General features: G+C 37.9%; 2 protein-coding genes and 1 non-coding gene across 4 annotated transcripts; 2 read left to right on the top strand and 1 right to left on the bottom strand.

Annotated features, from left to right (window-relative positions):
• The first annotated feature begins 9,152 nt into the window (after nucleotides 1-9,152).
• LOC130565740 (cholesterol 24-hydroxylase-like) lies at nucleotides 9,153-14,545 on the top strand. Of its 2 annotated transcripts, XM_057352772.1 has the most exons (15): nucleotides 9,153-9,369; nucleotides 9,486-9,566; nucleotides 9,922-10,003; nucleotides 10,079-10,152; nucleotides 10,457-10,543; nucleotides 10,615-10,753; nucleotides 10,903-11,016; nucleotides 11,102-11,258; nucleotides 11,334-11,405; nucleotides 11,479-11,551; nucleotides 11,647-11,731; nucleotides 11,824-11,934; nucleotides 12,080-12,168; nucleotides 12,291-12,357; nucleotides 12,451-14,545. In XM_057352772.1, the coding sequence occupies exons 1-15, from the start codon at nucleotides 9,221-9,223 to the stop codon at nucleotides 12,601-12,603; spliced, it is 1,533 nt and encodes a 510-aa protein (XP_057208755.1). In that variant the 5' UTR covers nucleotides 9,153-9,220; the 3' UTR covers nucleotides 12,604-14,545. The 2 variants fall into 2 exon arrangements, with proteins under 2 accessions (XP_057208755.1, XP_057208756.1); XM_057352773.1 differs by lacking the exon at nucleotides 9,486-9,566.
• Nucleotides 14,546-14,949: 404 nt separating this feature from the next.
• Nucleotides 14,950-21,515, top strand: LOC130566380 (cholesterol 24-hydroxylase-like). The gene is made up of 15 exons (XM_057353826.1): nucleotides 14,950-15,157; nucleotides 15,430-15,507; nucleotides 17,396-17,477; nucleotides 17,550-17,623; nucleotides 18,485-18,571; nucleotides 18,643-18,781; nucleotides 18,931-19,044; nucleotides 19,130-19,286; nucleotides 19,368-19,439; nucleotides 19,513-19,585; nucleotides 19,689-19,773; nucleotides 19,866-19,976; nucleotides 20,091-20,179; nucleotides 20,424-20,490; nucleotides 20,586-21,515. The coding sequence occupies exons 1-15, from the start codon at nucleotides 15,009-15,011 to the stop codon at nucleotides 20,724-20,726; spliced, it is 1,518 nt and encodes a 505-aa protein (XP_057209809.1). The 5' UTR covers nucleotides 14,950-15,008; the 3' UTR covers nucleotides 20,727-21,515.
• Nucleotides 21,516-21,683: 168 nt separating this feature from the next.
• Nucleotides 21,684-21,756, bottom strand: trnat-ugu (transfer RNA threonine (anticodon UGU)). Its single transcript has one exon. It is a non-coding gene; the product is annotated as a tRNA-Thr (tRNA).
• Between the last annotated feature and the right edge of the window lie 444 nt (nucleotides 21,757-22,200).

The raw sequence follows: 22,200 nt of genomic DNA, 5'->3' as shown, positions 1-22,200 counted from the left end.
CCAGAATCTCAGGATAATATCAATAGGAGCACAGGTAAGTGTGCATCCTAGAATCATCTACTGCGCTTTATACTACTTACAGTAAACATTATAGACAGTATAATCACAGTACACACTTTATATGAGAGAAATTTCACTATTCTGTATCCAGTAAACTGTAGCATGTGTACACCCTCAAATTTGTGATTATCAAGTTTACAAATGTGCATTTGTAGCCTTTTTTACCTGTTCCGTATTTTTGCAGAAAATAGTACACTTTTACGAAATTGGGCCAAAGGTGCAGAGGATGCCATATTTTTTACATCGCCTCCTATTGACAAATCGCCTCACTGTTTTGTCAGCTGTGCAAGGATGGATTCGACATTCAAGACCATTCTTCCCGCGTTGTCTTGCTAATGAGGATATTGCTTGTGATGTTGATGAAATTCTCTGGCCAGATCCAGCTAGGCGAAGAGATAATGTATAGTATGTTTACTGTAGTATTTTCTGTACAATATTGTCAGTTTTTTTTCAGATTATTTTTTATGGTTGTTATTGTTGTTATTTACTGTAATTGTAACCTGTACTGGATACAGTATTTTATGTTTGTCTGTTGTTTGCTGAGCTAACAGTGTTATGCACACTACTGTAGTAGCATGACAACTGGGACATGTTTTGTTGTGATTCTCCATGTTGACTGATTTGGGTATATGGAGAGAAATCTATGATATTTTCCTCAGTCTGCAGCATTGGTCTTGTGTAGTGTTTGGTGAACTATTGTATAGTTGCACTTTCTCTGTGTACTTCATTTACAGTACTCTAATCACTGAGAATGAGACTTGCTAAAAGTGTTTTAGGTTAGCAACAGCAGTGTGTAACTGGTTCAAAAAGATTAAAGTCATATGAAATGTGTGTGTTTCGTATGGTAACAAAATATTGTTTTTAAAAAGTTGTGGATAGTTTTGACAAAAGTGTTCCATTTTGCAAATGATCTGAAGTGTTGTGCTACTTTAGTGTAGGGTTGTGTTAATTGTGTGTAGTGTTTTGACAAACCGGGCCCTGTTTTCAAAATTGTGCTTAAGCAATCGTAAAAAACTGTAATACATGTAACGAGTGGAGGACAGAGGAGCCTCTTAAAGAAGAAGTTACAGGTCTGTGAGAGCCAGAAATCTTGCTTTTTTGTAGGTGACCAAATACTTATTTTCCACCATAATTTGCAAATAAATTCTTTAAAAATCAGACAATGTGATTCAGACATTCTGTCTCTCATAGTTGAAGTGTACCTATGATGAAAATTACAGGCCTTTCTCATCTTTTTAAGTGGGAGAACTTGCACAATTGGTGGCTGACTAAATACTTTTTTGCCCCACTGTATGTGTATTATAGCCTACTGTTTGTGTGCATTAGAACATGTGTACATAACAGTAGATTGTTACATGCCTGTTCTCATTTCTAAAGGTTCGAATTATACCTGCCATTGTAAATCGACTCAAATTGGGCTGGACTCTCTGTACAGCCTCTCTCTTTGTTACAGTAAACTGTGGTTTATCACATGATCAATGACTGTGGCCCTAATCTCATTCGAGACCACTTGTCATCCTCCTCTTCCTCTCCCAACTCGTCCTCCTCTAATTCGAACTCTGCCTCGTCCTCTGGCTCTCCCTCCAACTCCCCTTACTCTGTCTACATTGTTCGCATCCATTGTTCAAAACCTATAACTTGACTCTTGGCCTATTTATAGGCCTCCTGATTGGTTGGTGTTAAGTAAAGCAATGTGTGTTTGCACATGTGAGGAGTTAGTGTGAGGCACTGAGGAATTAGTGTGGCATTTTGATTGGTTGTGTTTGATAAAGGAAATCAATATACTTCCTGTAAGATTTTTGTGTGTTACGTAGAGAATTGTGTGTTGTGTTTTGCAAAAAGTGTTTTATGAAACTGAAAACTTAGTCAAAGGTCGAGAATTAGTGTATGGTTTTGCCGATTTGGTGTGTGGTTCTGGTGTTTGAGTGTCAGGTTTCAGAAATTGTGTGACAAGTAAACATTTTGTGTGTAAGCAGTTGAAAAAAACTGTATTAAACATTGTATCGTTAAAGTTGGTATTATACCTTATATTGCTATCATATACTGTTGTGTACCAACATTAACACAACATGTCCCCAAAACCATGTTTAATCGGAGATACAAGGTTTATAATTTAGGAGCAGGGAGATACGAGATTAAGCTGTCATTGATAAGAATGGTACGGACACAGACGTCGCTGCTGCCAGCAGTGTTCATCAAAGTCTGCGGTCGCGTTGAGCCTTTTGACAAGAGACGAGGCTTTAAAAGCTAATGAAAGCTTATGATTGTGGTTACATACATCTTCCTAAACTCTATTTTAAACGTTAGAGCTATGAGTGATGCAATACAAAAATAAAACGTTAAACAGGCTGTCTAATATAGGCGGAAATTAATCTGCACGCAAATAAAGTCGGCGGTCGCGTTGAGCCTCTTGACAAGAGAAAAGGCTTCCATCGTTAACCAAAGCTAACAACTGTGGTTACATACATCTTCCTAAACTCTATTTTAAAGGTTTAAGAACTATAAGTGATGTAATACAAAAAAATGATGAGCTGACTAGGCTGTCTAATAGGCGGAAATTAGCCGAATCTGTTCGCAAACTTACCTTCGTGGCTCACGGGCTTCCTTCTGCACTGAAGCTGTCATGGCTCTGCTTCATTTAGTCATGTTTTTCTTGGTCCTGTAGCAGAGTCATGACAAAGCCTTTGGTTATGTGTGGAGAGAAATATATTATTGTCCTTTTGACAATAATATACGTTCTCTCCAGTTTTTCGTCATTGGCCCCGACCCTCTCGTTTCCTTGTTATCTTTCCCTGAGTGTCTTATGTTCCACACCTGCCCTCGTTCGTTATCCCTTGTTTGTCTTCCCTTTAAATACCCTCTTGTTTCTTTGTCTTGTGCTCGTGGATTGTACTACATCGTGTATGTGTGTCCGTTCGTGCATGTGTGTCCGTTCGTGCCCGTTCGTGCCCCAGTCCTATCGAAGTGAGTGTTCTCTGTGCATTATGTTTTACTGTGCTTGTTCCCTGCCTATTGTTAGACGTTGTGTCGTGTCATAGTTTAGTTATTTTGTCCTATTGTTTTTGCCCCACCGAGGGAAGTGTTTTGTTTTCAGTTTTTTACCTTAGTCGTGTCCTTGTTACCCCCTCGTGGGTGTTTTGTTTCTGTTATTGTTTGTTGTAATAAATCCGTTAACCCCTTCATTGCCACTGCCTGCCTGCATTTGGGTTCTTCACCACGCCTACCGTGACAGAATCCACGAGCCACCAATGAACCCAGCAGGCAGCATGGACGCTATACGTTCCCGCCAGGCTCGTCTCCTCTGCGGCATTCGCCAGGGAACCGGAGACGTAGATGACTACGCGGGCCGGTTCCTCGAAGTCGCAGAGGAGACGGTGTTCGGTGAGGAGGAGTTGGTGACGCTTTTCAATGCCGGTCTCAGGGAGCCACTCACGCGTGCGAAGATGAGGTCACTGAGACCACTGGACTTTGATGCGATATGGCTGTATGCCGTGGATCGATCAGAGTCCAGGGTCTCAGTTCAACCCACCTTCCCATCTCCGCTGGTCGCGATCCCTGAGGGCCGTCCCCTGAAGATCGGGGTTGTGGGCGTTGCCACACCGTCCTCTCCACCATCAGCGAGCCTCGGCGGGAAGCGGGGGAGGCGAGCATCCTGGGGCTCCACGTCTGAGGAGTCCCAGCCGGAGCCAGCCGTGCCTTATACCTCCTTCCATCACCCGACCACCAGCCGGGTGGCTCGGCGGAAGAAGAAGAGGCAGCGGTGGGCAGCGTGGACTCCAAACCAGCCGGTGCAGCCGGCGTCCAGTCCGGTGATCCAGCCGACGTCCAGTCCGGTGCAGCCGGTGTCCAGTCCTGTGTCCAGTCCGGTGATCCAGCCGGCGTCCAGTCCGGTGGTCCAGCCGGCGTCCAGTCCGGTGTTCCAGCCGGCGTCCAGTCCGGTGATCCAGCCGGCGTCCAGTCCGGTGCAGCCGGTGATCCAGCCGGTACATCAGCCGGCCTTCCAGCCGGCGTCAAGCCCTGTCCAGCCGGCCCTCCAGCCGGTGTCAAGCCCTGTCCAGCCGGCATTCCAGCCGGCGTCAAGCCCTGTCCAGCCGGCCTTCCAGCCGGCTGGACAGTGGTACATATTCAGTGGTACATATTCAGCTATTACTGTACTGGATTACATAAATACTGTATTGTAAATGTAAAGGACTGCAACACTTACCTGTACATATTCTTGTCGAAGTCCTTTGACCCTGATACTGTTCCTCTCAAATGGGACCCTGTACAATTGCTTCATTGTGATATTGTGCTTTACCAAGACACGTCTGATCGTGGTAATGCCTACTCGATTGATGTTGATGAATACTTGCCTATCTGCAAGTATTTGTTGCTGTAGCTGGTGGAGACGGATTGCATTGTTGGCTCTGACTATTTCCACAATGGCAAGTTCCTGCTGTTGGGTGAACAGGCGTTGCCGACCACCCCCAGAAGGTCTTCTAGTCATTCTGTAGAAAAATGCAACAACAAATTGTTATTGGTTTGGTTCTTTTTACAGTACTGTATACTGTACACAGTACTGTAACATCTCAATGGTACAGTACTATGTACTACACTGTACTGTATGTTTCACAAAACTACCATTTTTTTGTTACAAAAGGAGCACTAGCCAACTTGCAATACAGTACATGTGATACGGTAATGTGATACGGTACAGTACTGTAAATACTGTAGATACAGTCTGGAGTAGAGTGTTGAAGACATACCTATTTTCCAGTCTGAATGTCCTTATGATGGATGCAACTGTGATCTGGCTTAGATGTGGGTGGACTCTCTGCCCAGCTTCCCTCATTGTCAGGCCATGATTTATCACATGATCCACCAAAGTTGCTCTAATATCATCTGAAATATTGTTCCGTGCATAGCCTCTTCGACCACGTCCTACTCCTCTTTCTCTTTGTCTTCCTCTTTCTCTTTGTCTTCCTCTTCCTCTACCTCTACCTCTTGCTCTCCCTGCCTCCATGCTTGCAAAGTTCTCAAAATGGCTCAACTGAGGCCTATTTGTGGATGGCTGATTGGTGTTCAGTTTTGTAAGTAAGTATTTTTAGGTGTGTGTCTAAGTGTTTTCAATCACCCAATGTGTTTTGTATTTTGAATAGATGTGTTTTCCCAATGGTACCCATGAGATTTCATTCATGAACGAAGTGTCTTATGTATGAAATGGTGTGTAGTGTGCAGAAGCAAGTGTGTTGCAGAATTAACACAAATTTAGACAGATTTGTGAACAATATTTGAGAGAAATAGGCCTTTTAGTGTACATAGAAAAAGTCTTAGAATTTTGAGTTCAGCTCATGAAAAATGAGGGCAAAAACAAAAGTGTTGCATTTATAATTTTGGTCAGTGTATAATGTCAAATTTGATTTTGACATGCACAACAAGGACCATTGCACAGACCATTAGAGCCCCTAACAAAATAATTTATTCAGATTATGTTCTTTCCTATTAAATATCATTTATGAAATATAATGTTTGTAAATGTCAGCATTTTCATTGAAGTGCGCTGAATATAGCAAGAGCTTATTCGTTTAGTTCTGTCAGTCAGCTGTTTTATTTCACCTATTACTCCTCATCGGAGCCTTTTGTATATTTAGTTTAGTTAAATATTTATGTTTAATGGTGCAACGCAAAAATACGTAAAATTGCGTAAATTGTAAATTTGTGCCATTTTACATAAAAACAGGTAAAATCTCTTTAAAAAATTGTAAACATTCTCATATCAATATTTTAAATTTTAGGTGAACTGCTCCTTTAAATTTTGAGCACAGGCCAGACATGGATTTATCGTACAAAGGTTGTATTCACTTTCGAGATTTTGTCAAAGGAAAAGTTAAATTAAAAAAAGATAAATAAAGAAAAAAGGTTTCTCTATTATAAACATAGACTATAAACATACTTTCAAAATCACACAGTTTACCATGTTTTAGTGAAGGTCTGAGAAAGATTTAATTTTAAGTGAATTTACTTGAAAAGTTTGGCTGGTTACACAATTTGGTTGCTATGGGGGTGCCACCAGTGATGATACTTCAAGCTAAATGTGAAACTAGGCTTGCCCCATGTCTCTACGATGTTCTGATGCAGAGATATATTTTGCTGAATGGTTGCAGCCCTGTGGTGTAGCTCCACCTCTAGGCTATGCGGTGGTGCAGCTCCACCTCTTTGCTCAGTGGGCCCTGTGGTGCAGCTCCACTTCTAGGCTTTCTTTAATTTACTGCTTCCAATGATGAAAAATGTTTAGGAAAAAGAAAAAATCACAGTGTGTAAATTATATTATTATAAATTATACATAATCCAAGATGTTGTGCTGTTTGTACTTATTGTTTTGTGAAATGGGTAGTTGACAAATAAATTGTGTCCTATAGTGTGACTTAGCAAAATTTAGAAAACAAACTGTTAATATTACATTGTTTTATATTATTGATATTTATATTTGTCATATAAAATAGCAAAAGAGAGATTTATCTTTATTGTGGCGGATTGTCCCACTGAAAAAGGTGTTTATATTATTGACCGCTGCAGTACTCTGGTCAGAGAGTTGGAGTCATCATCCTGTTTAGCCGTCATACATCTATTTCACATAGTAGTGTACGTGATGTAGGTAGGTAGTTTCTGAAACAAATAAACAACAGAAATATGTAGTCTAAATATGATCAAACACTTAACAAATACACACTCAATAATAAACAATATGCACGTTGTCTCACTAACGTTATATAAATATGAAGGATCATCAATCTGCATAATAACAAGTTGCATAGTGCAATGTAAATGTTAAAGTAAGGAAATATAATTTTTTATGGCAAAAAATATAATATATAAATTTAATACAGACAGATTAAGGCATTATAGAAAGCTAAATAACGAATAAAAACTTTGTAAACGTTAACAGCACGAGCAGCGATGCTAGCGTGCTAATGCTCTGCAACAGAGGCAAACACACTAGAAAAGTTCAAATAAACATCAACATTATCACGTAATCATCATCAGCATTACACAAGTAGCAATTACTGTCAACAATAGCAGTGCCATTATTAACAAACATGAATGTGAACTTACTTTATCATAAACTTTATTTTGCGCATCAGAACGGAACAAGTGATGATTAGTTTGCTTGCTACATTTTGCATTCACATCATAGGACAAATTTGGTTCAGGTTCCAAAGCAATTTTACTGGCAGGTACGCCCACATTACTTGCGTATACATTTGGGCGGTCTTAGTCAACTCATACCACTAACTGACGTAGATTTGAGGGGGTGTGGTTACACGAGGTGTTTCATGCAGGTCTGGGTGAGCATTCGCTTTTAGATAGAATGCATGTTTTGTTCCGACACTTACTGTCACGGTACTACCTTCTTGTTTATGAATTTCTAGTCATGTGGCAGGATCGGGACAGAGCCCTTAGGTTTTATGTGGAGAGAATCATATTATTGTCTATCTTAACATAATATGCGTTCTCTCCAGTGTCTTGTCATTGGCCCCGCCCCTCTCGTTTTCTGTATTACTTCCCTGCCCTGTCTTATGTTTCTCACCTGCCCCTCGTTATCTTCCTTTGTTTGTTCCCCTATAAATGCTCTCATGTTTCATTGTCCTGTGCTCGTTCGTTGTCTCTGGTGTGTGTGTTTTGTGGTATCACCACATTAAAGTACGTGTCTGGTTTACATGCTACCCTGTCTTGTTATAGTTATTTACCGTGTTGGAGTTTTGCCTTGTTTGGATGTCTTGTCATAGTTTAGTCTTGTCTTTATCTTTTGATTTATAAGTCTAGTTATTCTCTTTTCTGGTTTTGCCCCATCGTGGGAAGTCTTTAGTTTTCTGTTTATATTTAATTACGTTCCAGTCTTTTTCCCCATCGTGGGTTTTTAGTTTTGCATTTAAATAAAGCTGTTCTCCGTTAACCCCTTCGATCCCGCTGCCTGCACTTGGGTTCTTCCCTCCGTGATTCGTGACACTTACATTTTTGCAATTTTATGTGTCTAATACATGCATGAGCAACTTATAACACACCAAATACAATCTTTCATTTATTATTAATTAAATTCATTTAATAAAATTAAAATACAAAAAAATCAACAAATCGTTTGTTTAATACAATTATTATACAGTAAAATAATAATTTAAATTAATATTAACATAAATGATATAAAATATAAATAGTTATATTATAAGACACTAGCCAAACACAAACAGGAAGTTAACTGGGGGTCAGGCGCGCGCGTACGATGAAGCTATACTCTTTACAATAGAGGGTATGCACGTGTCGTCACTTTCCCACGTGAACACGCCGGCACTTGCCTGCTTGAGTAGTATAACACTGGGCAAAATGAATGGTTACAATATCAGGAAACGCAATAACGTGCAACATTTGGGTGTCTAAGAACACCTGATTCCTTTGTAAGTCATAAGGTAGTCGGTTTTTGTTCCTCCTATTGAATGCAGCCATTTTGCCTAAAGCCCATTAGCTACACATTGAGTCCGAAATTTGCGTCCGAAATTTCCGCACGTTAAAAAATGAATACGACATCACGTTGTGTCAGTCACATTTACAAATGCCTCCGATATTTTCGTCCGTCATAAAAAAATTCGGACCGGGTTCGATTTTCTGCGTTTTTTCGAATCCGTCAAGCAAGTGGCCTTTTATAACAATTCAGAGACACCGTACAAACAAGAGCCAAATACAAAAAACGCATACGAAAATTTCGGACTGTATGTGAAAAGACCTTTAGTTTTACCACTCAAAGGAGCGTGTCCTGGCGTGTTCACGTGGGAAAGTTAAGTCCATGCATACCCTCCTATGCCATATGACCTTGTTTAGGACAAATGCACATTTGCAAATGTATAGTATGATTCGAGAAATGCACCAAAACAACTGAGATAATTTAAACTGAGCTAAACTCATCATAGCACTGTTAAATAGTGCTGTAAAAACATAAATATTTCATAGAAAAATAACACATTGTTTTAATCTTGGCGTCAGTGGAAGAAGACTCCCCTCTGTCGTCCAAACCAGTTCAAAACAATGTAATGGTACCCGGAAATACGAGAGATCTACAGTAACATATCAGACATAAGCCTGAATAGTATTCGCTATAGTGTGCTAATCGAAGACGTAACGTTACACTACGATGGCAGTCCTTCAGGAGATCACAGGATGGCTTTCACATATTATGTTTTACGTACTCTGTGTTGTTTTAATCGCATTTGTTGCGTATTGTCTGTATGTTAGACATGTTCATCAGAAATATGATCATATACCTGGACCTCCAAGAGACAAGTAAGAAATGTTATGTATTCACAATGGGATGATACGATTAAAAAACATATGCAATGAAAACTTTGTTGCTTGTTGTAAGAGATAAGATACGCTAATGAGAAAACTGTTCTTTATAGTTTTTTACTGGGACATACGCCGACTTTTATAAAAGAAATAAATAAATCGGACGGCGTCATACACGACTTATTTTTGGAATGGTAAGGTCTGAAAACTTTTCACTTGTTAATCGATGATATTATCTGTTAAGCCTGAAATTGAAATAGTTTTATTGGCAAAATGTGAAGGCTTTACATTGCCAAAGCATAGGAAAATATACCTTTTTACACAAATACAGTACACTAACCTTTGTCTAATATAGCCTACACGGTAAAACAAAAGCATGAAAAAACGGTGTAGTTCTCTATTTTCATTTCTCTATCAGACATACACATACTGACTTTCATTGAATTAAATGTAAAATAGATAGACATACAGGGATGTTTTATTGGTGGTCATGGTAAACACTGGTAGCCTATGTGTTCTTCACAATGTGCTTGTGTTCATGCTTTAAAGGGCAGAAAAATATGGTCCTGTCTACAGACTTAACAGCTTGCATTTTGTTGTTGTCATGATTTATTGCCCTGAGACTACTAAGGTAAACATTTTAACATCAATTAGATTTATAATTAGTAGCAAAAAAGCAAATCAAATCTCTTTCTGCTTATGTTAGACAGTATTGATGTCACCTAAGTACCCCAAAGATCCTTTCGTCTACAAACGCCTCTTTAACTTGTTTGGAAAAAGGTGAGTATTTCACTGTACCTTCAATCAAAGTGTAATAAATTACTAACATGCCATTCCTTGGCTTTGTTCACTTTTGTCCTATATGTCTAGGGATGACCCTATTACGGCTAACAGAATTTTAAATTGTATTTGGAGGGTTCTCTAGTTGTGAAATTGTGAAATGAAGCGTATTGTACAGTGGCTTGATGATGTGTTATTCTTGGGTTCCTACACAATTGACAGAACAATATGGTTATTTTTAGCATGAAAGGAATTCCTTTAAGGTTTCCATGTGACTCAAGGCACACCATTCCAATCTTCTCAGGTTCCTGGGAAACGGACTTGTGACGGCTACAGATCATGACGTCTGGTACAGGCAGCGGCGCATTATGGATCCAGCCTTTAGCAGCTCGTGAGTCAAATACACAACATGTACAGTAAAGACACTGAAAGGCTGAAAATTGATGATACTTTATTCATCAGATACCTGCGAGGCCTTATGGGGACGTTTAATGAGATGTCAGAACGCCTCATGAACGAACTGGAGGAAACGGCAGACACGAATACACCTGTCGTGATGCACGATATGGTCAACTGTGTCACACTTGACGTCATTGCCAAGGTTTCACACTCCTTTCATTTAACTCCTGTTTGAGTTGAATCAGACCATTAAAAATAAATAAATAGTTCATTTCCTCTGTATTTTAGTGTTTTTCTACTGTATCAGTTCTTGTTGGGTTTAGTATTTTTAAAGTGTGTTTTTATCCACAGGTGGCTTTTGGTGTTGATTTAAACTTGTTAAAGAATACTGACTCCCCCTTCCAGACTGCTATAGAGCTGTGTTTAAAAGGCATGGTATATTATCTCAGAGACCCTTTTTTCAAGGTTGGATATTTTTTATTCTCAAGACACATACAGTATGTCATCTATTATTACAGTTATTACAGTCTTTACATCTGTAAAACTTAAGCTTAACCCCAAGAACTGGAAGACGGTACAACAAATTAAAGATGCAGCTGAACTCTTGCGTGCAACAGGAGAGAAATGGATACAAAACAGGAAGACAGCAGTGGAAAATGGTGAAGACGTCCCCAAAGATATTCTCACTCAAATTCTCAAGACAGCAGGTATGCACGTCTTGATTGGCTGAGACTTTAAATGCCTTTAAAGTCAACATCTGACAATTTTTGTTTTTGCTGAAGAGGAGGAAAAAGCAAACAACTTAGAAGACCACGAGCTGATGCTGGACAATTTTGTCACTTTCTTTATAGCGGGTGAGTTACCATGTTGTGTGTTTTGTGTACATAAATTGCAGCAGTTACAACCAATGCTTGACTTTCTCTGCAGGGCAAGAGACAACAGCCAATCAGCTCTCGTTTGCAATCATGGAATTAGGACGACACCCTGAGATATATAAACGGTAAAACACACATTCATTTTTCATGTAAAATTAATGTGTAATCCACCAGTCTGTTATTGCCGTGTTATAACAGTTGCATTTCTTTTATTTCCCAGAGCTAAAGCAGAAGTGGATGAAGTGCTCGGGATGAAACGTGAAATTGTATATGAAGACCTGGGAAAACTCAGTTATCTGTCTCAGGTCGGTCTATTGACATCTACAGTACTTAGTAAACACTTGATGATCAGTCGAGAAGACTGTTGAATGCTCATGGTCTTATTGACTCCTTGCAGGTGTTGAAGGAAACGCTGCGTCTGTACCCCACTGCTCCAGGAACATCTCGCTGGCTGCCTGATGACATCATTATAAATGGACTGAAAGTGCCAGGAGGATGTGCTGCTATTGTGAGTATTCTCCACATAGAGTAAGTGTCCTCAGTTTGAGTAACTAAGTTTTATCAATATGTGCCACACTGGCAAGTTTGGGGAATTAAATATATGTAAATGTGGCTTTGATCTTCAAAATTGTTAACTACTGCTTTTCAAACAGTTCAGTTCTTATGTCTCCGGAAGATTGGAAAAGTTTTTCAAAGATCCGCTGAAGTTTGATCCAGAGAGATTTGATGTGAATGCCCCAAAGTAAGTCATTATCACCAACAAGATCCACTATGTTCTTTGCCATTTGGCATCTGAAATCATCTGCTGTGAGCACTGTTTAGTCAACTACTGTTTATCTCATTTTGTCTCCTTTTTTTTATAAGGCCTTATTACTGCTACTACCCATTTGCTCTTGGACCGCGTTCTTGTCTGGGGCAGGGCTTCTCACAGGTGATAAAACATAATCACAAAATTGAACTTTGTTCTCAGTGACGTAATTTGCCAACTTTCAGATCTGTGTAATGGTCATCGGTTGTGTTTCAGATGGAGGCGAAAGTTGTGCTCGCCAAACTGCTTCAGAGGTTTGAGTTCAGTCTGGTTGCTGGACAGTCTTTTGACATTAAAGACACAGGAACTCTGCGGCCCCGAAGTGGAGTTATCTGTACCATTAAACACTGCACACAGGACGTGTTCTAGACTCTGGATTTCTAGGATTTTTTTTATTTTGTACTGATCAGTATGTTGATGTGTACTTCATGTTTAATATTCCAAAGGCACTTGAACTATGTTGTCTTACATTGTAAATCTTTATTTTAAAGAGTACATAACTAGGGATTTTTAAGGTCCTACTTTGGTTTATGGAGTGTCCAACAACAAGTTTATATATATATATAGAAGGTGTAAAAACACTATTATTTCGTAATAATAGGCAGTTATTCTTACCTTACTTCTTGACTGACTCTCAAATAATTTGTTCCGCGATTCATCTGTCTAATCCCCTCCTTTCCGCTAGCCTAGTCTGATGTGATTGGTCAGGTGGTCTAGTCTGCTGTGATTGGTCTACCGCGAATGAGGCTCAGGACCTCGATTTGGGGGAGAAGAGTGAAGTTTTCGCGGGCAGTCCTAGCAAAACGTAGGCGGGGACTATATGTAGTGACGTAAATCTGCGGCAGTTCGCGAATCGGACTAGGGACGACTCGTTTGCGTAATTCAGAGTCGACTCCCTTATTTCCAAGCCAATAACTTTGTTATTCATTCACCTTCGGATTTACAACTTGGCAGACTGCTTACTTTCAAACACGGCAACATTACACACTGCTCATGTTATACTCTTTAAAATGAGAGGCTACGTCTGCCCACGTGTTTTCCTGCCCTATGACCCTGAGATATGACAGCCAGCCTGTGGTAAGCGATAAAAAATGGGGGGATTATTGGCTGTTTAGAAAGAGGGATCTGCATTTTTAAGTAAATTAATTTTTTGGTGGGGTACTTATGGTTGCCGAGAGGTGTTTTCAATATGAAATTACAGGAAATCATTTACTCACTTTGTTTGTCATGGTGCTGCCACAAGACCAAGAAAGACATGGCATGACGAGGCAGAACCACGACGGAACCCCATGTTTCATTTGGAGGGAGGTAATTTTGGCCCTTTCGGCTTGCCATACTCTCTCCGGTCTCCGTGGGTTTTTGTTTCATGTTTTGTATTTATAATTAGAGTCTGTTTGTTAACCCCTTACCCGCTGTCTGCACTTGGGTCCTCTGTCCATATTTCCCCCAGCGTTCATGACACTGTTGTCCTTTTAAACCGGTGTGATTTTCTTTCTTCTGGAAAACACAAAAGATGTTTTGAAAAATGTTGGTAACCAAAAAACGCTGGTCCCCATCGTCTTCTATTGTATGGACACAAAACGGTTTTGTGACCTTTTCTTTGTCATTTGTCCATGTTTGTCATGTCCATAAATGCATAAAAGATGGTCCAGATATACTTATGCAGGTGTCCAATACAATGGAAGGTGTGATACTAGTCTGAAGTTAAGCCTGTAGCCATAACAACAGTAAAGATAAAGTAATCATTGCAACACTACAATAAGGTGCTATTTGTTAACAATGCGGTAACTAACATGTACTAAAAATGAACAATATGGTTTTTCAGCATGAATTAAGTCTTGTTAATGTTAGTTAATGTCAATAAAATGACTCATATTAGTTCATGATGCAGAAGAATTTATTGACAAAAAGGGAAAGTGACACAACATTTCTGTATGTCCCTAGTGTAGTCTGACTCTTAAACAGAAATCCTTAACCTTGAGCTGTATAAACAAATCCATAAAAGTATCATCTGAAAACTCTTTATTCACTAATGTTAAAGGGCGTTTACATTGTTAACCCCCCCAAAAGTATTTTCCCTGCTGAAAATAAAACAATAATAGAGCCCTGTCCAAAACACAATAGAAGATGTAATGGATTTAATGAGATTTGGATTGGGTTTTAATGGAAACTATAATGGTGTTTTCTGATATATGGAGTATACTATTGGTGGGATGTTGAAATAATGCCTAAACACACTACAAAAGGACTTTTGTAATGGTTTTAATGGAAAAAGCTAATTGTTCATAATGATATTTTAATAAAAACCTTTAGAATCTCTGTGTTTCTATTGTTTTTTGTTTTTTTTCCAGCAGGGTTATTTATTCACCCTCATGTCATTAAAAATATGTATGGCTTTCTTTCTTCCGCAGAACACAAAAGAAGACATTTTTAGAAGAACTTTGGTAACCAAACAATGGCCCTATTGACTTCCATTGTATGGACATGAAACTGAGACATTTTCTCAAAACATTTGTGTTCTACAGAAGAGTCATACAGGGGTTTAGAATGACATGAGTGTGACTAAATGATCATTTATCTTGGGTAATAGGCTATATTCCTTAAAAGGTTTGGCGATTTGCATCACATAATCTAGAATTATGTAAACGGCAGAAGACTTGACTACCCTCTCTCGTCCAAATAGCAGAATGTCATGATACCCGGAAATACGTGAGACTTGTCAGACAGACTTGTTTAAAGTGTTCTGCAGTTTCACACACGTTGTACTCGTAACAATGGCATTCCTTCAGGAGATCACAGGATGGCTCTCATATATTATGTTTTACGTGCTATGTGTCGCTTTAATCGGATTTGTTGCGTATTGTCTGTATGTTAGACATGTTCATCAGAAATATGATCATATACCTGGACCTCCAAGAGACAAGTGAGAAACCTCATGTTTTCACTCCCTTACGAAAATTAACCCATGTTTTTTTTTTTTTTTGTGGTAAAAGTGTAGTTTGTGGTAACCATGTTTTTAGTACAGTAACCATGTTTGTTTTTGTTTTAAACCATGGTTCATTTTCGTAAGAGTATTGTACCGGGGATGATACGAGTATATAAAAATATAGCAATATAAATATAGCGATAATGCGTATATAAAATATAGCAAACGATAGTTCAGATAGACTAACATGAAAACTGCATTTCTTCTAGTTTTTTACTGGGACATATACCGACTTTTATGAGAGGGACGACATCGGAAAACGTCATACACGAATTATTACTGAAATGGTAAGAGCTGAAAACTTCACTTTGTCTTTGTGTTAGACAGCCTGCATTATTTGTGCGACTTTGTTAATTGAACCAAAGTGCACCTTATGCGTAACTATTTTACGTGTTTGGTATATGTTCTCTTTCTAAATTTATTGGCGAATCGAAAAAAGCTTTCAATGAAGCATACAAGTAATATTTACTTTCAATTAATATGTATGACTAACATACAGTAATTCCCATACGAAGAATGACTTATTTATTATTGTAAATTGTAGTATAAATGTAAAAAATGTGGTATAGGATTTAGGCTACTTCAATAAGGTTTAAAAACACTTTGCATTTTGTTTACTAACAAATAAGACTACTGTAGTTATTTTTATGTGGACAAGTATGATTTTAGATGAAACATTCTACTGTCATTTTATATATGTTGCACAAGGTTTTGGTTGTTTTTTGGGTCATAGTACTGTTGATGACCTTTTGTCATGGTGTACCTTGCAGTCAGGTTTAAAGGAGTAGTTTAGCCCAGAATTAATTTTAATGCCTCATGCCATTGGTGTTTATTGTTTCAGCCGGACATAGGGCTGCCACGATTATGAAATTTGACGATTAATTGTCTAATAAATCGTTGCGATTATGACGGTTAATTGTCTGTTTTAGGGCTTTGACGATTATGATGATTAATTGTCTGTTTTTGAGCTTTGACATTTATTTCTCATACATTTTTGACTCAGCGATTGAAACAACCATGTTGTTCTGAATACAAGTTCTGAATTTCCAAGTTTTTTTTCTTGGAAATACATCGGAAGAAATTGGGTCATCATATATTTAAGGTTTAGGCTTTTACCTTTCAATAATACAACCGCCAAATACTTGTGAATTTAGTAAATTGATCAGGTGTGAATTGAAGCCACCATTAAAATACTATCAGTCATAGAAAAGCTTCTACTACAATAAAATTTTACTTGTGTGTTAATGAAATTTTGGTAGACTGGTTTTCACACTGAGATTTGCTTAAATAATATTAAATTGCACTGCAGGTAATTTGTATATGTTTTAGTCTTTTTTTTAAGTGATTATGTTGTGGTGGTACATTTTACAAGTATTACCATGCTTTAGTAACAATACATACACTAAAATATGCAATATGCAGATGCACTACAGCTCCCCCTAGTGTCTTCTATAGAGATGTGCAATAATTGCGATGATCTGAAACCATCGCGATGAGGTCAAACAATCGCGATGAGACGATTATTTAATAATCGTGACAGCCCTAGCCGGACACAATTTGAGGAATTTTATGTCCTGGCTTTTCCAAGCCTAGTAATGGCATTGGATAGTGCCCGATATTTTTGAAGCTTCGAAAAGTGCATACATAGCATGAGGTGAGTAAATAATGGATCAAAATTCATTATGAGGTGAACTATTCCTTTAAGATTGCTGGGTTTGTGGAATGCATGGATGTTTGTCATTTTGTCGTACTGTATGTGGTTAAAGTCTTTGTAGTGGTGTAAGTTGTTTATAGTTCTCTCTCCTCTCTCACACACATACACACTTAAAGGTCCAGTGTGTGAAATTTCATGGCATCTAGAGGTGAGATTCCGAACTGCAACCAATGGCTCACTGCGCATCGTTCCAGTCTTTTTTGTTTTGTTTTATACAGTATTTTATTGTACTGTTTTATTAATGTGTGATGTATTGTTTTGATTTGTTTTGTTTTATTAATGTGTGATGTATTGTTTTATTATTGTTGTGTAGCGCTTTGAGAAAGAAACTTTTAATGGCGCTATATAAAATAAATGTATTATTATTATTATTATTATAGACAGACAGAAATGTTTTATAAGTGGTCAAGGTAAGAACTGATAGGTCGTCTTAACAATATGCTTGCGTTCATGTTTTAAAGGGCAAAAAAATATGGTCCTGTCTACAGAATTAACAGCTTGCATTTAGCTGTGGTCGTGATCTATTGCCCGGAGACTACAAAGGTGAATATTTTAACCTCATTTACACTCATAACAAGTCAAATATCTAATCAAATCTCTTTCTGCTTATATTAGACAGTATTGATGTCACCGAAGTACCCCAAAGATCCCACTGTCTACAAGCAACTCTTTAACTTGTTTGGAAAAAGGTGAGTATTTCACTGTACCTTCATCCAAACTGTAATGAATTGCTGTCATCGCTTTTTACTCATTTCAATGCTTCACTCTTTTCAGTAATATTTCGAATGATGACCCTATTATAGCTGACACAATGTTCAATTGGATTTGGAGGGTTCTCTGTTTGTGAAATGTGAAATTGTGAAGTGAAGCATACAGTAGCTTGATGATGTGCTATTCACGGTTCCTACACAATCATTAGAGGAGTGGGCTATTTTTAGCATGAAGGAATTCCTTTTCTTGTGTTTGAAGAACCAAATTTGTTGTGTGTTTGTATTCAATTCAGCCACATTTTAAAGCTAAATAAATTTCAGAAACATGTTAAAAGTTTATTTCCTTTCAGAGCTTTTCTTAAAGGATAGTTCACCCTAAAATAAAAATTCTATCATCATTTACTCACCCTCACATTGTTCCAAGCCTGTATACATTTCTTTGTTCTGCTGAACACACAAAAAAATATTTGGATAATGTTTGTAACCAAACAAATTAAAGTAGATTTTTTCCTACTACAGTAGTCAATAGTGCCCCAGAACTGTTCTCACATTCTATAAAGTACCTTCTTTTGTGTTATACATATCAACGACATTTATACAGGTTTGTTTACATTTTCAGCTTACAGTCATTTCAACTTACTATTTTCAGAAGTGGTCGAGTTGAATGTAAAAGCATGAAAAAAATATCAAACAGTATGTTGAAATGACTTGCCAAGCATATGTGATACTTAACTTTTGAGGCAACAAGAATGTTTAAAGTGGATACATTTTGAATGTGAATGTACTAAGGGATTTGGTTTTCCAGTAATGGAACAAGGCACATCATTCCAATCTTCTCAGGTTCCTGGGAAACGGACTTGTGACGGCTATAGATCATGACGTCTGGTACAGGCAGCGGCGCATTATGGATCCAGCCTTTAGCAGCTCGTGAGTCAAATACACAACATGTACAGTAAAGACACTGAAAGGCTGAAAATTGATGATATTTTATTCATCAGATACCTGCGAGGCCTTATGGGGACGTTTAATGAGATGTCAGAACGCCTCATGGACAAACTGGAGGAAACGGCAGACACGAATACACCTGTCGTGATGCACGATATGGTCAACTGTGTCACACTCGACGTCATTGCCAAGGTTTCACACTCCTTTCATTTAACTCCTGTTTGATTTGAATCAGACCATTAAAAATAAATAAATAGTTCATTTCCTCTGTATTTTAGTGTTTTTCTACTGTATCAGTTCTTGTTGGGTTTAGTATTTTTAAAGTGTGTTTTTATCCACAGGTGGCTTTTGGTGTTGATTTAAACTTGTTAAAGAATACTGACTCCCCCTTCCAGACTGCTATAGAGCTGTGTTTAAAAGGCATGGTATATTATCTCAGAGACCCTTTTTTCAAGGTTGGATATTTTTTATTCTCAAGACACATACAGTACGTCATCTATTATTACAGTTATTACAGTCTTTACATTTGTAAAACTTCAGCTTAACCCCAAGAACTGGAAGACGGTACAACAAATTAAAGATGCAGCTGAACTCTTGCGTTCAACAGGAGAGAAATGGATACAAAACAGGAAGACAGCAGTGGAAAATGGTGAAGACGTCCCCAAAGATATTCTCACTCAAATTCTCAAGACAGCAGGTATTTTTTGTCTTTTTTGACATAAAACGCCTTTAAAGTCAACATTACATAGACATCTAACAGTTTTTATTTTCGCTTAAGAGGAAGAACAAGCAATCAATTCAGAAGATCACGAGCTGATGCTGGACAATTTCGTCACTTTCTTCATTGCGGGTGAGTTACCATGTTGTGTGTTTTGTGTACATAAATTGCAGCAGTTACAACCAATGCTTGACTTTCTCTGCAGGGCAAGAGACAACAGCCAATCAGCTCTCGTTTGCAATCATGGAATTAGGGCGATACCCTGAGATATATAAACGGTAAAACACACATTCATTTTTCATGTAAAATTCTTTGTAGTTCTGTTATTCCACCAGTCTGTTATTGCCGTGTTATAACAGTTGCATTTCTTTTATTTCCCAGAGCTAAAGCAGAAGTGGATGAAGTGCTCGGGACTAAACATGAAATTTTATATGAAGACCTTGGAAAACTCAGTTATCTGTCTCAGGTCGGTCTATTGACATGACAGTACTTTAGTAAACACTTGATGATCAGTCGAGAAGACTGTTGAAGGCTCACGGTGTTAATGACTCCTTGCAGGTGTTGAAGGAAACTCTGCGTCTCTACCCCCCTGCTCCAGCAACATCTCGCTGGCTATCTGATGACATGTTTATAAATGGACTGAAAGTCCCAGGAGGATGTGTTGCCGTTGTGAGCATTCTGTTGTATTCTTAATAATTGCCACACTGGCATTTTATGGGATTGAGAGCTTTAAATAACTTGGCAATTGCCTTTTGGAGTAAATGTGACTTTAATCTTTAACAGTTCAGTTCTTATATCTCCGGAAGACTGGAAAACTTTTTCAAAGATGCGTTGAAGTTTGATCCAGAGAGATTTGATGTGAATGCCCCAAAGTAAGTCATTATCACCAACAAGATCCACTATGTTCTTTGCCATCTGCCAACTCAAATCATCTGCTGTGAGCACTGTTCCTATGAATAGTCTGTTTATTAATATATTATTTGTATATTTATAGTTTATTTCATTTTAAAGAACTTACTTCAACATTTATGTTTCATCAAGAAGCATATTTTAGCTGTTAGAGTTTGTTGTCGATAACAAAACATATGAATACTGTTGAGTGTCATTTTTTATAAGGCCTTATTACTGCTACTACCCATTTGCACTTGGACCGCGTTCTTGTCTGGGGCAGGGCTTCTCACAGGTGATAAAACGCAAACGCTCACAATTGAACTTTGTTCTCAATTATACAATTTGCAGACGTTCAGATCTGTGTAATGGTCATCTGTTGTGTTTCAGATGGAGGCGAAAGTTGTGCTCGCCAAACTGCTTCAGAGGTTTGAGTTCAGTCTGGTTCCTGGACAGTCTTTCGACATTAAAGACACAGGAACTCTGCGGCCCCAAAGTGGAGTTATCTGTACCATTAAACATAGCACATAGATTATATTCTAGGCCTATGGTGATCAATTAATTTCCCCAGGGGGCCACAGGATAAAACCGGGCTTTTTTGGAGGACCTAAATCTGCTGAATATTAGTTTTATTGCACTTAAATTACAGCGTAGCTTTAAATATAACTACCACATCTTTCTCTTATAGACATTATCCATGGAAAACCATATAGTAACAACAAATGTACCATTATTTCACTATCGCAACCATAGTTTAAACATTATATTTACTGAGGTCATACACATAGAAATGAATCAAACAGGATTACTACATTCTTACTATTTTAAAACCATGGCTAATTTTCATCAGGGATGTACGTGACAAATGAAGTCTGATCTATTCCAAACTGACAATAACTACTGTACTACAGATGCAGTTCCTTTTATACACTTTTTTACACTTATATTTAAAAATGTGAAACCAGATGTATAATTTATAAAAAAGATGTCATAGTAAGAAACAACTCTGATTTCATATCCATTACTTGTGCAATCTGTTTCATTTTTATATTGTATCAAATAAAATCCTAAATGTTCGTACGTTTTGCCCACCTCTGTCCTATGCCCAGGACTTCCTGTGTATTTAGCAATCTAACTATCTGTAAGAACGATTAACCTGCATGAAGTTTTAACAACTCTACATGCCATTTTGAATGTTAATATACAGAAATGAGACAATACAATAGTTTTTCTTTATGATTATATTGCATGCACATTAAAATTTATTCATTTACATTTATCGATTTAGCAGACAGATTTTAATGAGAGAGCTTTTAATATGTCTTAAGTGATTTTGTCAATGATGATACTTTTCATTTGATAGAATAAATGCTGTATTAAATCCACATATGGACGTAGTAGTAAAAAAACACTTTTAAAAATAAATAACCAATTGAATGTAAAATTTTGTGCTTATTATCAAACTGAGAAATCGAAAATCTTTCGCGTAGGCCCCAGCGAGGATCGAACTCGCGACCCCTGGTTTACAAGACCAGTGCTCTAACCACTGAGCTATGGAGCCAACTATAAGCTTAAGGGAAAGTATGGTATATAACATATAGATCATACAACATTTATGATTTTAACATGTCTTTACGTTTTGGCTGTGCACATACAATAGTTAAGACTCCCATTTTATTCGCGACAGCGATTTTTTTTTGTTTTGTTTAAAATGTCATTTATAGGTCTTAACTCTCACAAGTAACTGTTAGAAAACGGGTTTCTTTCTCATAATATACATTTACCCACCAAAAATAATGTACAAAAATGTTTTTGAATTGTTTGTCGATTTTCTTACTCTATGTGGCAACGTAACGAACAATAATGACTAGAGTGAAAAAATATGTTGTGTCCAGCAGAGGGCAATGTCCGACAAAATGTCTTTAGAGTTAGGCGGATAGGCTAAAGGGCAATGGTAATTATGGTCAGACTGAGTTTTAGCAATAACACTTCTTTAAACGAACTG

The sequence above is a fragment of the Triplophysa rosa genome, linkage group LG15 (assembly GCF_024868665.1).
Source record: "Triplophysa rosa linkage group LG15, Trosa_1v2, whole genome shotgun sequence".
Taxonomy (NCBI): domain Eukaryota; kingdom Metazoa; phylum Chordata; class Actinopteri; order Cypriniformes; family Nemacheilidae; genus Triplophysa; species Triplophysa rosa.
The sequence above is the reverse complement of the archived record's forward strand: the minus strand, read 5'-3'. Positions and strand labels throughout refer to the sequence as shown.

What these genes read in the sequence shown, in the direction of transcription:
- LOC130565740 (XM_057352772.1), top strand. Translation starts at nt 9,221, where the DNA reads ATGGCAGTCCTTCAGGAGATCACAGGATGGCTTTCACATATTATGTTT. An exon ending in CACGACTTATTTTTGGAATG is followed by an intron (nt 9,567 to 9,921) that starts GTAAGGTCTGAA and finishes CATGCTTTAAAG; the next exon opens with GGCAGAAAAATATGGTCCTG. An exon ending in CAGGAGGATGTGCTGCTATT is followed by an intron (nt 11,935 to 12,079) that starts GTGAGTATTCTC and finishes CTTTTCAAACAG; the next exon opens with TTCAGTTCTTATGTCTCCGG.
- LOC130566380 (XM_057353826.1), top strand. Translation starts at nt 15,009, where the DNA reads ATGGCATTCCTTCAGGAGATCACAGGATGGCTCTCATATATTATGTTT. An exon ending in ATTGCCCGGAGACTACAAAG is followed by an intron (nt 17,478 to 17,549) that starts GTGAATATTTTA and finishes TGCTTATATTAG; the next exon opens with ACAGTATTGATGTCACCGAA. An exon ending in TTTGATGTGAATGCCCCAAA is followed by an intron (nt 20,180 to 20,423) that starts GTAAGTCATTAT and finishes ATTTTTTATAAG; the next exon opens with GCCTTATTACTGCTACTACC.